This window comes from Xiphias gladius, chromosome 5 (genome assembly GCF_016859285.1).
Source record: "Xiphias gladius isolate SHS-SW01 ecotype Sanya breed wild chromosome 5, ASM1685928v1, whole genome shotgun sequence".
Taxonomy (NCBI): domain Eukaryota; kingdom Metazoa; phylum Chordata; class Actinopteri; order Istiophoriformes; family Xiphiidae; genus Xiphias; species Xiphias gladius.
Genome location: NC_053404.1, coordinates 10,344,939 through 10,361,870, shown reverse-complemented (window position 1 = coordinate 10,361,870; position 16,932 = coordinate 10,344,939). Strand labels below are relative to the sequence as shown.

General features: G+C 37.6%; 1 protein-coding gene across 7 annotated transcripts in view; it reads left to right on the top strand.

Moving 5' to 3' along the window:
• Window positions 1-7,222: 7,222 nt before the first annotated feature.
• Window positions 7,223-16,932, top strand: part of tpk1 (thiamin pyrophosphokinase 1) — a 68,023-nt gene continuing 58,313 nt past the window's right edge. For 3 of the 7 annotated variants that reach the window (XM_040126612.1, XM_040126611.1, XM_040126613.1), the window contains exons 1-4: window positions 7,228-7,324; window positions 7,439-7,581; window positions 9,909-9,996; window positions 16,674-16,748. In XM_040126612.1, the coding sequence (XP_039982546.1) occupies window positions 7,303-7,324; window positions 7,439-7,581; window positions 9,909-9,996; window positions 16,674-16,748 (328 nt within the window). In that variant the 5' untranslated portion in view covers window positions 7,228-7,302. Of the gene's footprint in view, window positions 7,325-7,433; window positions 7,582-9,908; window positions 9,997-10,479; window positions 10,569-16,673; window positions 16,749-16,932 lie in introns of those variants that run through there. The other 4 variants (XM_040126617.1, XM_040126616.1, XM_040126615.1 and 1 more) reach the window with 4 other exon arrangements.

Here is a 16,932-nt window from a genome sequence, read left to right as displayed (position 1 = left end):
AATATACCAGAAGAAGACAGTGAAAGGAATAAACTCTGTAAACGCTCATCAACACTCGTACACATAGACCAAGATATATAATATATATCTTAAATATCTTTTATGACTTGTAAATTTAAGAATTTTTATGTTATGAGACAATGTGATATGTCATTTGTTTTTTTATTGACTATGATTTTTATTCATCTATGACAGCAACACAACAAAATTACAATTATAATAACAAAATTGCAGAAACAGCAACCACACTGAGTGGACAGATGACAAATCCACATTGTCAGCAGAACCATACAAGCATCATGGACAATGAAATACAAAAGGGTCAAACCTCTTCTTCCCAGTTCACTCTATACTGTATATTGCATTTCATAGGCCCCAAAGACATATTCCCCCATCACAATATCATTTCAAGAGAACATTTTTTTTCTCTTTAAGCAGTGCCCTAGACCTAACCACCCATCCTTTTACATCACCCAAATTGCAAACTTTGCCTTGAAACAGGAAGTACAATAAAACACTTTTTATATAAAGACCTTACACGCGACACCACCTAACCAAAGTTTCCCTCTGCCCTATCACACTGACCACTTGGCCAGTTACGATAAAAGGCATATAGGCAATTAAGCTACACCAAGAAACTATGCAATGCTTATTTTCTAAAATTACACCCAACTGCAGGTTTCTTGACCTCCAAAGGAGTGCCGGTCCCCTCCTGCCACTGGTGGTCTCAGCTAGCTCGTCAAGTTTTGAAAAACAGGTTCAAATATTTACAAAGTTTTCAGTTATTGAAAAAAAAATATTTCCAAAACTACTCTGTCGCAACATTCTGTCTTCATTTTGGCAGGTATTCAGTGTTCTTACAGGTAGTTGTATCAACATCTAATCAAAATCCAATTGTTCACTGGGCTGCCTGACCTTAACACATGCTGTGTACAAATCTTGTCTAAGATGTGTCTTAAAAAATAAAATAACCCTAAAATAACCCTTGCACAAAGCACTGAAAATTTGATTCCATTTCCTCTGCCAAACCTTAGTTTCTGCTGCACCATCTGCATCATTCCTCACAGCGCCTGGCAGGGCCCACAGCAGCTCCCTAATAAACCCCTCCAGCAGTTGCTGGGAGGTCAGTCCAGTCCAGTTTTTTCTGTCTCTGCCCTAGGGTGTGCTCCAACTTTGTGATACCAGCCTTCACAGAAATCTGCCTATGGGCTGTAGTATACACTAGTGGAAATATTCATTTTTCTGATTACAGACTTCTACTACACCCACATCCATACATTTTAAACCCTATATATTACACCACTGGCTATACTATACCCTCAGCCCCTCGGGACAGATGTACATAATCTGAGGCATGAGTGATTAATAATCCATAGCACTAATTTTTGGCTTCATGTGGGAAAAAATGACTGTCCAGGACTAAACTGCCCGTTCCTGTCCTTTCTAAGAGCACATCATTGGCTTCCTCAACAGATATAAGTTTATACTATCTGTTGTAAGGGTGCCACTCCAAACTCGGTCTTTATTGCTGCTTCTGGACAGGTAGTTGAGGGACACCAGCCCTTAGGCAATGATATCGTGACCAAAAAGGGTTGCACCTGGGAGGATTAAGTAGAAGCAAGCTAATGCCACAGGAAGGAACCTGCCAAGTTGTCAATAATCACTGCCCTGCCCATGTATTGGGAGTTAAAAGTGCCTCACCTGTAATATGCCCTCCATGTTCTTAGTGGCCCAATCCTCAGAGCACAGGTATACCTAGAGTAATTTAAGTCTTGTCTCTTTCCACTGAGGGTCATTTGTTAGCTGTGAGAGAGAGAAATCCCTCTCCAAGTGGCACATTGCACTCTGTTGTTTTTACCATGGTTGACCATGGAAGGAGACTCTACTTCAGAAACAAGTGAATTGCTCCATTGCTCTTATGTCTTCTGCATTCCTAAAACGAGTCATCATCATTGGCAGACAAAAAAGAAAAATGGCCTACTTAGCCTTGATTCAGCTGCACAAACCCCCTTTAACTTCCTCGACTTTAGCCAGCTTGAGGAGTTGATCCCAAACTGAGCAGAGCTATAAGATCCCCTTAGTAACCTGAACCGGCTTGTTGTAGCTGCTTTCCACCTTCACCAAACTTAAAATAAATCCTTATAAGTGAAATAAAGTGCTGCACTAATACAAAATCTGAGAGCATGATGGAAAAGAGCAGACATGCACAATGAGGTGAAGCAAAGTTGAAATCAAAGGAAGAGACAAAAGGGAATGAGAGACGAAAAAGACAGCTGGGATGTGAGGTTAAGACAGATAAAAAGGAATAAAGGAGAGACAAAAAGAGAGCGCATTAGTGGGGGAAAAAGAACAGGTGAAACAGTAATGACAGAAAAGAGTTAAGGTAATGATAGGGACTATTAAAGGTAGAGAGTGTATAAAAGGGAGAGAGAATCTGAATTTGCATGTCAATTAGTGTCTTTCTTTTTTGTTTTGTTTTTGTAGTCTGCCTCAATAACAGGCATATTCTGCCTGGGGTGAGCAAGGTAATAATGCAACCCATGTATCCACTGATATGGGATATTAAATTAAACTGAAACACACTCACTTCACCATGAAATGACCTTGAAGAGAAAATTAAATAAAAATGTCCACGGCCATAGTTCCTTATTATATTGTGTGTAAACATGTGGTAATTTAGGAAGAAGTAACCATGCACGGTTGTCTCTGCTTTACCAACTGACACTGGTCTTTGTGACCTAACATTACCTCACCATCTCTAGCAGGTGAGAAACTGGCAACAGCCCTTCTGGTTCTAATGTGACAAATAATGAAGGTAATTAGCTGCACAAGATAGATAGCCAAAACCAAGAGATCAACCACAATGTTCTGCAAAGAGATAAATAAAAAGCAATTGGCAAGAGATTTACTTCTATTATTAACTTGCACAGTAGAAAAGAAGACAGAAAATTAATGCCTGGCAGAGGTTCACTTCTTGGGAATGGAGTTTTTCTGCGGTTTTAGTTTAGTTTTTTTAGGGACAGTTTTTAGTTTTTTGCATTATGTGTTAGCCAGTTGTCTTTTTATTTTGGTTGAAGGACTCTGTGACATAAATTGGGTCTCATCGGGAGATATGGCAAACATAGAAAGCTACATTTTCAATAATCCATAATTCTATGTTGTTAAAATGATTTTAACCCCTTAATGAAGAAACTTTCCATTAAAGGAATAGTTGGACATTGAAAAACGCTTGTTTGCTTCCTTGCAGAATTAGTTAGTTGAGAAGGTGGATACCACCCCCATATTTGTATGTTAAATACAAAACTACAGCCAGGAGACAGTTTGCCTAGCTTAGCATGGGGAGAGTGAGGAATAGTCTAACACATTTTGGTTTTTGTGAAATTATTTTAAAAATATTTAAGTCAGAATAATCATATTTTAATACAAGCAACATATACATGTCTGCTATAAACGATCACTTTGTTTCTAGCACCTTCTCTTTATGTCCACAGAAAATGACGGGAAATGCAATGTTACAGTTTACCCAATGGGTGGGATTAATTGTAACAGACAGGGGTAGTTGTAACACTTGCTAGAAAAGTCTGATAAATTAGTGCAAACAAATTTAATTCACCATAATTCTATGTTGTGTGAAACAAAAATTTTCCAACCATACTGTATTATATATTATCTATCAATACGACAGACAGATCAATTGATAGATACACACACACACACACACACACACACACACACACACACACACACACACGTCAAATTATATATGAATACCGAAATGAAACCTTTCTACTCGCTCCCCTATCTGTTTTTCTTTTTCGGTGTTTCATTCTGTGAATAAAAAGTTCCATGAAAATAGTTGTTTTTATTTTATATATGTGAGAATTAACTTCTTGTCATTGTTTACAAAAGGTGGCTTGCAGCGCCATGTAAAAATTATCCCCACAGTGTGGAGGCTGTACCCAAGCCTAGCTAGCACTTACTGTGAGCTCGTCACATGTTTCAAAATGGTGCCGAGTTGTGGGCAACAAGATGGTGATTAAAGTAATATAACGTTGGATTTTGTGATTTACACACACAGGTCATTAACTGAAAAATACCTGTGATGAAAAAAAAGCCCTAAAAACACTCTCTGGCAAAGATTTCTTCAAAACACTGACAAATCTTTCTGAATTTTCACTAGGAAATTTGGTAATGTGACCAGAAGCACACACTGCTTGATCTTGTGTAACATAATGAAAAGTCTGTATTAAATTTTTCCCTGCATTAGGTTGTTCCACGCACTCCCCTATACACCAGAATCAGGGGAAACAGCTAGCCTTGCTCTATCTAAAGTTTTAAAGAATTTGCCTACAAGCACTTGTAAAGCTCTCTAATTAATATGTTGTATCTCATGTATTTAGTCCATACAAAAACCAAAGTGTGACTTCAGAAGCAGTGACTTCCAGGAGTCGCTGCTGGTTTCCTGTCAACCTCACAGTGTCAACAAGTTTCCAGGAAGTCACAGCACCCAGCTACATATAATTCCCCATAAAACCACTACTTGTTGTTTTTACATTTTGGTTTTTATGTAGATATAATGTGTTAATTAGAGTGCTTTAGGTATCTCTTTTATGTTTGGACAGAGCTAGGCTACCTGTTTTCCCCTGATTCTAGTGTTTATGCTGAGCTAATCGGCTGTTGGGTCCAGCTTTATACTTAAGAGAAACTTAACATGAGACTGGCATTTTCTCATTTACCAGAAAGCAAATGAGGCTCTTTCCCAAAATGTCAAGCTATTCCTTTAAGTAAGTTTATGGATGGAAAAGCATCTTATTCCACTCTCACTGACAGCATCACATGTATAGTATTCTCTGTCAGCTTTTTCCAGCTCTTCATTGAAGCTTTATGATGTTTATATTGCGTGAAATATTCAAACAAAACAGTCCATGTTTTTTATTGGTGTAACATTCCATCGAATGGAAATGTTCTAGATGTTGTGTGCATCAGTTTATACACCTTCTCCAAAATTCAGCCTGATATGTTTGGTATAATTGATAACTTTGGGATCTCCAATAAATTTTAAAATAAATATCTGTGGATTTGAACAATGTTTGGCTACACAGCATTCTGCACAGAGTTTGTAATGACTGACCCACTAGCTGGTCAATGAGGTTTAAATGGTTAAATAGTCCACATGTTCATCAATCTCCTGTTTCATGTTAGGGTATGTAATAAACCCCCTTCCTGCCACAAAAAGTGTTTGCATTGTAATTTTTACATAGTCTCTTTCTTTAGTACCACCAATGCCCCACTTTTTCTTGCTCACTAATGACCTTCCCTTGAATTGTGAGGCACAAAATATCATATTTGGGAATTCCAAATAGAGTAAGTGAGGGGAATAGAGGTGCAGCCCTATTGCACATGATGGGAGAATGACAGAAAGATAAGATGAATGTTATAATAAAGAGAGAAAGGTATGAGAAGAGGGATATGGGAAAAAAGTAAATATTTGAAAGACTGATGGACACAAATAGGATGAGCTCGTTAGGTAGATGAAGTGAGAAAGAGAGAGAGAGAGACGTGATCAAACATTCAGTTTGTGTGGCCAATGTGTGCCAATGTGTGTGTACATGTGTGTAGCCTATACTGTACATGTCAGTGCAAAACGGTGTGTTGAGTGTGTACACAATTTCTTTTGATGTGCAGTATGTCTGGGAGACAGCGCAAGTGCTGACTGATGACAGAATGTTTGTTTTAACAAGCCTTCAGAGTGGATTCACCTTGAGTGAGAGATTTGGTTTCTCACATTACACTGCTTCTACTGATGTCTGAAGATATCTGAAGCATACAGCACCATTCTACCACTTGCGTGTGTGTGTGTGTGTGTGTGTGTGTGTGTGTGTGTGTGTGTGTGTGTGTGTGTGTGTGTGTGTGTGTGTGTTTGCTCTCATGATGTTTGTTTACCTGTGTGTGTTTTGCTTGCATATGTTTGTGCAGTATGTGTGATTTTTTTTTTGATGTGTCTGTGTTTTTGGTGTACCTGTGTATGATTGTATGTGTGCTGTGTGCTGTTTGCACATGTGCATGTGAAAGGTAAGTGAATGTGAGGGTGTGTGTGTGTGGAAATTTTGACACCCCTATACCAGTAGTTTGATATCATTATCAGTCAGTTTTTGTTTTTGTCTTTACTATTGGCATTTCTTTCATTCGAGTCCCATTTATCATATGAATTAATCTTTGAGTTGATTTATTAATTAATTACATTATTGCTCCAGTATGTGAATGATTAGCAGCAGTCAGTCTTTGATTAATTAATCATAGAGATACAAATTTAAAAAGAATCACTCCATTGAAGTGATAATTTCTGGTTAATGTTTGATATTTTAGATTTGAACACCTGGAGCTAAGAAATCTCCAGGGGTTTTTCAGATTCATCAGACACCAACACTCAATATCCAAAAAAGTCATATTTAAATTTCCACTAAAATTAGTCAAATTTAAAATTATTATGTTTTAAAATAGTCGAAACAGCTAATAAAATATCCACCATATGGATGTAACACCACTCAGGTTCCTACAACTGACAAATTCCCAGAATAAAATACAGAGGCTATGACCTCAGTGTCTTCAGAAGTAACTGCAGTCCTGGTTTGCAGGGATTGCTCTAACCAGATTCCTCTTTCTCTTGTTTTTTTTCATCCAACCTTGAGACAGTAGGGTGGCAAAGATAGTTGAGAACATCCTGGATCTTCCACCCTGCTGCATTGTCTTTAGGCAAGACAGGATAAGACCTGGTAGATCTCTCTGTGCGGAGGTGGTGAAGCATATAGTTGTCTGGCTATTAATGCTCCACCAAACAAAATTAGAATTAAACATGAAAATAAAAACAATAAAAATTCTTGAAATTTAAAGATTTTAGAGTTCAAATCCCCCAAATATAACCAAATTAGGCCAGTAAAGCCTGTTTTCCAAGATTAGATTTTATTCCTTATATTGAAGAATTCAGTTGTTTTATTGATTTGATATCAAATTGGACAGCTATTCAGTATGTTTATTATAATGGGGGCCGATAATGATAGTTACAGTGAAGAGTGAAAGCAGTGACTGGAAAATGTCAGTCGATTATTAGGAAAAATTCCAGTGAATGAGATTTAAAGTGAAATCAAACAATTTCTCAGTTTGCTGGAGAACCAAGAGCCACCTTAAAAACTATTTTCAATTTTAGCCTCTAGATGTCCCCATAAGTAATTCCCGCCACTCTTCGATCCATGTAGCTAGCTTCTTTGTGAGCTCCCTGCGCTTCGTCGACTGTTTTCAACGTCAATGTCGGAGGTAGTTTCATTCGGTAAGTGTTTATCGAATTTTTACAAATTAAAGCAATGGCAAATTTAAAACGTGAAGTTGTTTTTTTAAGTAGTGAAACATATCGTTGGCATATGTGTCTTTTTTGTCAGAATAGTCAGGTTTCATCGGGGAACAACGTCAAGCAGCGTGATTCATTGCTGCACACTATCTCGCCGCACATTTGCACACAGCTGCGCTGAAGTGGTTAGAGACACTGAATGGACAGCCGATAAAGATGCCAAAGTACAGTTCCCAAGGGTAATGTTGTATAATATATGTCACGAAATGCTCAATGGGTCGGTTATTGCTAAAGGAACTTATGATGCAGTGGTTAGCGATGCTACTGTTTTAGCAGGGGAGTAATGCATCAGGAGCTGCGGCATAATGGTCGACTAGTTCTGAAACTAGAGAACACCCTGGAGTATCAGTGCTCATGTCGTTGATTGATGTGGGTTGTCTTTGTTGCATTGAAAAATAAAGTTTTTGTCTGTCGTTTGACTTTGAATACTTAACAATACGTTGCGCAAGCGGTTAAAATTAAAAATAGGCTATGGACAAGTGACTGAAAAGTCTGTAAAAAGCCTAAATCACAGGAAAGCAAAATTAGGGTGAGATTTGACAACACTATTGATACCTAAGACAGCAAATGTCAATGATGGACTGCTTTTAAAATAAAATGGGGTGAAATAAGAAAATACATTCATACTTAAATATTAGTGTAAACAGAAGGTGTCTATAATGGTATTTGCCAGATCACATTCATTTTAATTACTGGACTAAATTCATGATGTGTTATTGTTGGAACAGTTTTTTGTTGATATTTAGGAAACAAGCTAAAGGTTTTACTTCGACTTTCCACTTATTTTTAGTAGTGGTGTAGAGCGTGGTCTCAATGATCAGTGAAGAGGTTTTGGCAATGTCATGATTATATATTTCCACTTTATGGCAGCTAAAGGTCAGTTCATATGCCAAATAAATGTCGTCCAGTAATATTGTCCTGTTTTTAACTTTAACAAAATAGACCAAGCTGTGATATGTGTAAAGGGGGGGGGGGGGTTTAGAAGTTAATTAATTATTGTGACTAGTATCTACATACTTCCCTATTGTTCTTTATCATGGTTTGCTCTGCTCTGCTAAAGCTGAAAGGTGAGGATGGGGAGTGTTGGCGAGGTGCAGTAAATTTGTTTTATGCTTTTGTTGTTTGTGTACTGTGTGTTTCAAAGTGGCTGAAGGAGCACATTGTACATTCAAAGAATTTAAGGCATTTTTAATCAAAGCATGTCTTTTGAAGACAAGTTTGAGAAGTTTTGGATGAGTTAGATTGACTTAGAACAAAATTTATAATTTTTTTTTTTTAGTTTGAAAAAGTTGTTTACAGAGTATATCATAAGATTTATGTAGAAATTTGGAATTTCAAGTTTACAGTTAATCGTAATTTGCAGATTGACTGTGTATCCTTCATTTTGACTGTGATAATGTTGACATTTGTTACTCTCAAGTATGTCAAAAAGGGTTCACACTGTGTACTTTGTCACTGTTTCACCATAGTTATCCATAAAACTGACTGAAACTAACTCTTCTCAATGCAGAGAATGATTATATGTTTGATTCCTGCACACTAAATGTATTTTAAGGGATGCAACTAAGCATTTTCATTAATTAATCTCAGTTAATTTCTTGATTATTATTAATTCTTTTCTCCATTATATTTTTTTCAGAAGCCAAAGTGATGCCCTCAAATTGCTTGTTGTGTCCAAACAGTCCAAACCCCTAAAATAGGACATTTATTATTATATGTGACAGAGAAAAGCAGCAAATCTACACATTTGAGGCTGAAAACAGTGAATATTGGTATTGGTAAATAACGGTACTTTTACTTGAGAAATCAATGAGAGTTTTAATCATTTATCAAAAGAGTTGAAGATTAGTTTTTTGTTAACTTACTGATCAATTAATCAACTAACTGTCTCAGCTCTAATCATTTTTATAACAAATGTTGCTGTTTTATGGGTTTGTTACTTGTTCAGCACTCGGACTGTGTGACAACTGTCTTAAAATGTCTGTGTGGTGATATTATCATTATCATGAGCAATGTGATGTGTCATTTAGAGCTGCAATAATTAATGAATTAGTTGATTGAAAGAAAATCAATTGGCAACTAAACAGATAAGTAAATGATCATTTAATCATTTTAATAATTTTTCTGTTTTATATTGTTGTAGACTTAAAATCATTGGGTTTTAGACTGTCAGACAACACAATGAATCACATCCATAGGGACTGTGAGAAAATGTGATGGATCTTTTTTAGCCACAGAACTAGTGTCAATACTGTGTCTTGAGTTACCCAATAATCCAACCTCAGTGTCATCATGCTCTCGTGTGCATGTCAGTGTTTGTGTTCAATCTGCTTGTTTTAGGAGAAATAATTAACTCTGAGGAGGGCTGGTGATAAACTGAAATTACAGAAATTTGGAAAAGTGAAATGACTTCCTTTGAGTGGTTTAAAACAAAAGAACAAAAGGAAGAAATAGAAAAAAGATAAAAGTAGAAGAGTAGCAACAGTGTGTATGATCCTGGTCTCAGTTCCAGGTGAGTTGGCTGATTGAAGGGCTCCTGTGGATTCTGGTCATGGATAAAGAGTTGACACCTTTGGACTGCCTGCTGCCCTCAGGTACTGCTTTTCAGACACACTTTCCCTTGGCACAAACACACATGCACACAATCAAAAAAGCAGGCACAGGCACATACAGTGCCAGTACAGTATGTTCACACACAATCTGCATCAGTGTGCGCGATTCCTACACACAAACCGGGACCCAAACACAGACGATATGTATGCGTCTGATCAGAACACATACTTATTCACATTACTGTCACTCCCTCTCTCTGCTTTTCCTATTAACTTTGATAAACAAAACAGTCTTGGGGGAATTAGAACTCCAAAACAAATCACTGTCACTTTCATGACAGGGGTGTGTATACCGTGTGCATATGTATGAGATGCACTTCCTTGTGTCTCTCTTCTTATCAAGTCTTTAATCAGTTAATGAGTCTTTTCTGAAAGAGGGCTTGGTGTGTTTGCTTGTAATTTGACATTTGACTAAAAAAATCAGTAGTAATCATATCATAGTAAATTTATTCTCTCTTTTTAAAGGGCATGTAGGCACTTTTTTGTTGCAAGATTAATTTCCCCAGTGATGATCCAACATACTCTGTTGATGCTCGAAAAAAGAACCCCAGAAGGTCAGTATTGACTTGCCCAGTAGACCTGAGAAGTGAAGCTGGTTACAGCTGCCTTTAGCCGCTGCTCTCAGGTCAAGGTTTATGTGAGCTCTCTGGTGGTGTGCGTATGAGTGTAGAAGGACAGCTGATATGAGCCTAAGGGTAGGTTTTACACAGAGATGCAAAGGTCAAGGGGATCGTACAACAGTTTGGCCTGTAAAGCAGACAGTAGGTACACTGAGTGAACACTCAGTAAAAGTTCAGTAAATGTTAAATAAGTTAGACCTAGCAATCTCCATTAGCTTAACATCGCTAACTGTCCGACCAATGACAATTTAGTCAGACGAGAACATAAAAACCAACCAATTGACCAGTCGACCGGGAGACTACAGCCCTAGTAGTTACCTCCATCTCTTATGTCTGTCTTGTATTACAGCTACAGCTACATTAATTATTTCCACCCATTTTTTTAAGATCCGTTTTATAAAGAGCTAATTTCATGACTGACATGAAAAATATTCTTGCCTTACAAGATTGTATATGATAATAGAGGGGTCTACCATTGTTTAGAAGCTACAGATACACCGTTTGAATTTTGGTGTGGGGTTTTGACACTGGCAAGACATATTGTCCACCCACAGAAAGATATAAATATATCATTTTTACACGAAAATTAGTACATATATATGGGTTTTGTTAACGCGGGTAAACCCGCTAAAAAAGGGCAACTCACTCCTTTTCCATTGCCAGTAGATGAGTTCTCCAAGGGATAACCCTGCAGGTTACTACAACAGGAACGAATGGCATTTGATTATCCTACAGGCTGTGGCGGACTGTAATTTCTGGTTAGCATGACTTTCTGAGAAAAATAGTTTATTATTTTTGGCTGGACCGCAACAGTGGGGGGTCAGCCCTGCACAGCGGGACTGAGAGAGAACTCCTAGCTGCAGTGTAGACTCGTAAAATGGATCCATCGCGTCTCTTTGTATCCGCGAGTTGGCGATCCTCTCAGTGTTGGAGCCTCCATGTGAGATGCTTTGGTCGGTAAATGTGTGTTTTGGGGCTCCAATCACGCTTTCCAGGAGGAAGAAAAAGGGGCGAAAATTAATGTGTCCACCTCGGTGTCATATCTCCATTACTGCTGATCAGCGCTGGAGCCAATGAATACCTGTGACTAGTGCAGAGTCATTTGACCCAGGAATGACTGTCAATTGTAACCTTTCCCACTGAAAACAAAAGCCAGATTTTAGTGGGTATTAGTGGCTTTTTTGTCCAGTGTGAAAGGGGCTATAGAGAACTTAGGAGGGAAAAACAAATGTTATGTCCCCTGAAAACTCAGCAGTGTCAGAGCTTTTACCTCTCATCTATTTTGGATTCATTGGCATACAGCATTAACAGACGAGGCAGGTTCATAAACATACAATAAGCATACTCTGTGCAGTTTACTGACAAGATATGTGTTGATGGATTTTTACGTATTAAAGTCCTAATATATCTCTGTAATTGGGGGTGTTGCATTCCTGCAGTTATTCTACAAAGAAGTGTCATAATTTGGTGCTTCCTTCAACCTGCCACAGTTTGAATAGCTGAAGAATCTTGTATTGAGCTGTACTCTAGGTAAACATGAAATATCCGGTCCTCTTGTTGTCTATGTGTGTCCATTCAAAGAGTGGAATGTGAAAAATACACCACCAAACAAGAATAGGGACCAAGGAATGAAAGGTGCAATGCCAGGATTTAGTGTGTTTTAGTGGGGTTGAAGTTATTTATTATGAGTGTGGAATCTCAAAAATATAGGATACAAATGAAGATAAAAGTAGGGGATGAAACTATAACTGAATCATAAAATGTTACTTATTTTAATTACTATTGAATTTAAATGGTTGATTTTACAAAAACAAAGCCACAATTTGAAGTGAATGGACCTACAATGATAAAAACCTTGTTTATCACACCTCCACTCTTTATCAGTCAATGTTTGCGCTGTTGTGAAAATTTATTGTTTAACATTTGCACTGGCCAGTATGTCAATAAAACAATATTCCCATGATTCTCCAGTGATCTGCTTTGACCTTCACTTATGCTGAGTTAAGGCTGCTCAAGGCTGGCTGCATTTAAATGGTTCAAATCAAAGTTCGGTTCCCATCTAATATGAACAAAATTATATTTTTTCATAGAAAATTATGAACATAATGTGTCCTGTTGTGATCAAATGATGAGTATCATTGGAGGGAATAGGCCTGCACTTTTAGTTCTACATTATGTGCCATATATTTACAGTATAATAGTATATGTTTAATTATAATGCACTGCCCCCTCGTTCTTACTTCCTTTGTCTTTCTCTCCCTCTCTGTCTCCATTGATTGTTGTTGAAGGTTTCAGATCATTATAATAATCTTGTTAGACTACTAAGGCTATTGTAATTGTACTTCTGTATGTGTACATATATTTGTGTATACTTGACTTTCTTGCACATGTGTGAATTGCTCAGGGCAGGAACACAGAACTGCTGTTTCTATGCATGTACAGCTTGAAAATCTATAACACAAAGGCGAACATCATTCAAGAGACATTCATTTCTGATAGGAAGCTATCAATACTTTTGTATCATCAGAAACAAATGTTTACTCAAATTTGTTGGCTAAGCATTATAGGCTAGACTGCACACTGTACAAATCCTAGATTAATGCTAAAGATTTCACAAGGTGTGCAAATAATCCCCGAATTGTTGCAGAACAGAACAAATCCGAGTACACATACATATCCTGATAATATAGTTTTGTTGATAAATCTGTCACTTGCTATCAAAGATATTTGAGATTCCCTGAATCATACATAAAATCTTTTTCCCAACTGTATAATATAGTTAAACACTTTCCCACTATTAGATAAGTTTAGCGTATATTTCTATGGCTTCTTTAGTTTAATTTCTTGCATGAAATGCTTATCTAGACTCTCCGAGAAGAATACAATAACAGTCCCTGAATGTGTGCATTTTAAAACCTCTAGTTTGAACTGTTAGGCTTTTAAATTAGACCATTTTAATATGCCTGTTCCTGAAATATCTATGTGCTAGTTTAAGTGCTTGTATTTTGCCTCTGTGTGTGTATACTTGTGTTTGTGGTATTTATGCTGTCTGGCACTTTTAAAAGAATCCCAAGGTGACATTTCTTTGAATAGAGTGCATTAAAGGCCACACACTACCTCGTGTGTGTGTATGTGCGGGGAGGTGAGTTTTTGTGCAACGAAGGGTTATCTGAAAAGTCACGGCTGGTTGAGTTTGTCTTCTGTTCTCTGTACACCTCCGGCCAATTAAGAGACAAAAGTGACAAATCTACTCCTCCTCTTTCTCCCCCTCACCTACCCCTCCATATATTCTCCTTTTTTTCCTCCTCCTTCATGTCTCCTCTTTATCCTCTCTTCCTCTCCTCTTCCTTTTTACCATACTAGGCTGGGGTTGACTTTCGTTTGGAAATGACCTTCCAGTGATTTGAACTTTTTAACAACATCAAGCCTGCCACTGGAATAAAGTCACAAACCCAAAGGACATTTTTTTCTCCAAACTTCCTCAGCCAAATTAAAAATGCACTCCTTACACTTGAGGGATTCAATCCAAAAAGGGTTTTTTTTTTTTTTTTTTCTCAGGACATGAGGTGATACACATTTTTCAATGAATATTTCATCAAACCTAAAGTACTGTATATTCTCATTCTCTCTACTGATAGAAAAGGTGTATTGGGAAAAATACAAGCTTTATTAGATATGCCCTGTCGTGCTGGCCTGAAACTGGGATTCAGCTGTGTTGCATTTACATAAATACAGTTTAGGAGAGAGGGAAGTTGGCATTTGTTCACAAAGTATTGCTTAAGCTTGCATATGGCATTTTGGCTTTGCTTTGAAAGGCAGCAACAAAAATGAATGAGAAATCATTCATAAGGGAAGACATGAAAAGGAAAGATAATTGAGAAAGCAATCAAAGTGTGAATTGTGGGAAGGCAGGGGGAAGAAAGGCTTTAGACTTTGGTCCATTAAGGCTTCTCTAGCAGCTCTGTGTTTTACTTTTTCAATGAATGCAGAGTTTCCTATAATTTTTTTCTTCTCCTGTAGATAGAAAAATGACAATTCGAAAGTATTAGTCAGGGGATCTGCATTAGCATCAGAGCAAAAGAAAAGCTAAAAGCAAGATGGATGGGGGGGTTGAGGGAGGAAAGAGTTCTGAAATGATAAATCTATGACTGGAGCCGAGACCTTGACATAGAAGCATGGAGGTACACTGAGAAGAAAATGAGAAGCTATAGAATGACAGGTCCAAATTTACTGAACAACAACCAAAAAAATGCTTTCATGTAGTGAAATAAAAAATATAAAAGAGACTTAAAATGTACGCTTGACAGAATTATTGCCAAACTTTTGATGAATGTAAATTAGTTCTAAGAACAAAATAAAAACAAATAGGACTCACCCATGTTTCAGTGTTCACATAACCTCAATTAACCAACGAATGATGGTTTTACTTCATTAAAATGGGTTAATTGTTTCCAGTTTCTTTTTCACCATGGTGAAGACAAGAGAGCTGTCTGAGAGCATCAGAAATGCTATTATCAAAAAAACATAACAATTCCAAAGGCTAAAAGGTAATCACCAAAGATCTTGAAATCCCTGTTTAAACAATTTGTAATGTTATCAAAAAGTTTTACAGTCATAAAACTGTTAGGGTGTTTCCAGGACGTGGTGCTAAGAAGAAACTCAAAGAGAGAAGTCTGCGGAAACTGATGCGGATTGTGGAAAAAACACCATGCAAGACAAATAGAGTTTCAGGCCGACCTGGAACAATCTGGAGTGGCGGTTTCAGCCTTGTACCATATGCCTCACACTAAACCAAGTAGGGCTCCATGGGCAATGGCCAAGGAGGACATTACTATTGAAAGAAAAGCACAGAAAGGCAAGACTAGTGTGTGCAAAACATTTCATAGATAAGCCGCAGTCATTTTGGGAGAATGTTCTATGGACAGATGAAACCAAAGTAGAGCCCTTTGGGAATCAAGTGCATCAGTTTGTTTATGGGCGACGTTGTGAAACCCATAAGGAAAAGAACACCCTACCTACAGTAAAACATGGTTGAGGTTCTATCATGCTGTGAGGCTGTGTTGTTGCCTCTGGTACTGGAGGCATTGAATGTATCAAAGAAATGTGTTAACCAGTGTCAAAAAACTAAGTTTGAGGCAAAGGTCTTCAACAGGACAACGACCCAAAAGACATCTGGCAGTGCAAAAGAATGGTTGAAAAGGAAAAGATGGATCATTTTAAATTGGCCAGCAATGACCTAAAATCCCATTGAAAATCTTCAGAGAGAGCTGAAATCTGCCATTGCAAAAGGGACTCCTGCAAACTTAAAAGAGCTTGAACACATAGCAAAGTGGCAGAAACTACCAGCAGACAGGTGCATGAAGCTTCTAGATGGCTACAAGAAACATTTAGAGGCCGTGATGGCAAAGGCAAAGGCTCTGCAACCAAATATTAGTGAAGGGTGCCAATAATTTCAACATTATGTAAGTTTTGTTTTTTATTTTCTTTTGTTCAGTAACCTTGGACATATTAATATATTTAGATCATACGAAATTGGTTAATTTGCATTTATTTCTTAAGCTATTCTAAATTCTCTACTTAAAATTCAGGGATGCCAATAATTTCAACCAGGACAGTAATTTGGATACACAGTGTCTATACTTTGGTTAGATTTTGTTATCTTCTGATGCTGCAAAGAAACCAATTGCAGCTTAATTGGATCGGGTGGGAACTTTTTTTAAACCAAGGCTCGTTTGAAATGGTTTATGTTTGTAATCCTTTCTCTTATTTTCCTTTCTCCATGTGGAGCACTACAATGACCTCATTATCAGGGCTTTGTTTTAATTTTGTCCTTCTTTAGCACACTCAGTGCCACAAACAACAGCGTCCAAACTGTATTTAAAAGGTATTGTTTTGAACATGCAAATAATGATGTGTCTTTACCGTTTTTGCTATTTGGCTAATTTGCTCTGTCAGTTGTCTGTCTCTCTGTCTGTCTGATTGTTCTGATTGTTGTTATAATTCATAGATTTGCCCTTTGACTTCTATGTCCTTCTCCAGGCATACTGAGGATCTGTCTGATTGTTCTGAACCAGCCTTTGGATAAGGACTACCTACACATCCTCTGGAATAAAGGTAGATATCTCACGCATCACCAGCCCAAATCAAACAAACCCTCTTTATATCACTTAGATCCCATCTGCATTGGTTTGCACTGAGCATGTGTTCCTTTGTTGTTTTTAGTTGGACTGTGCTGTCTAGCCTGTATAGCCTACACTGTGCTGAATCTTAATTGCTGCCATGTCACTGCCCCCTCCGT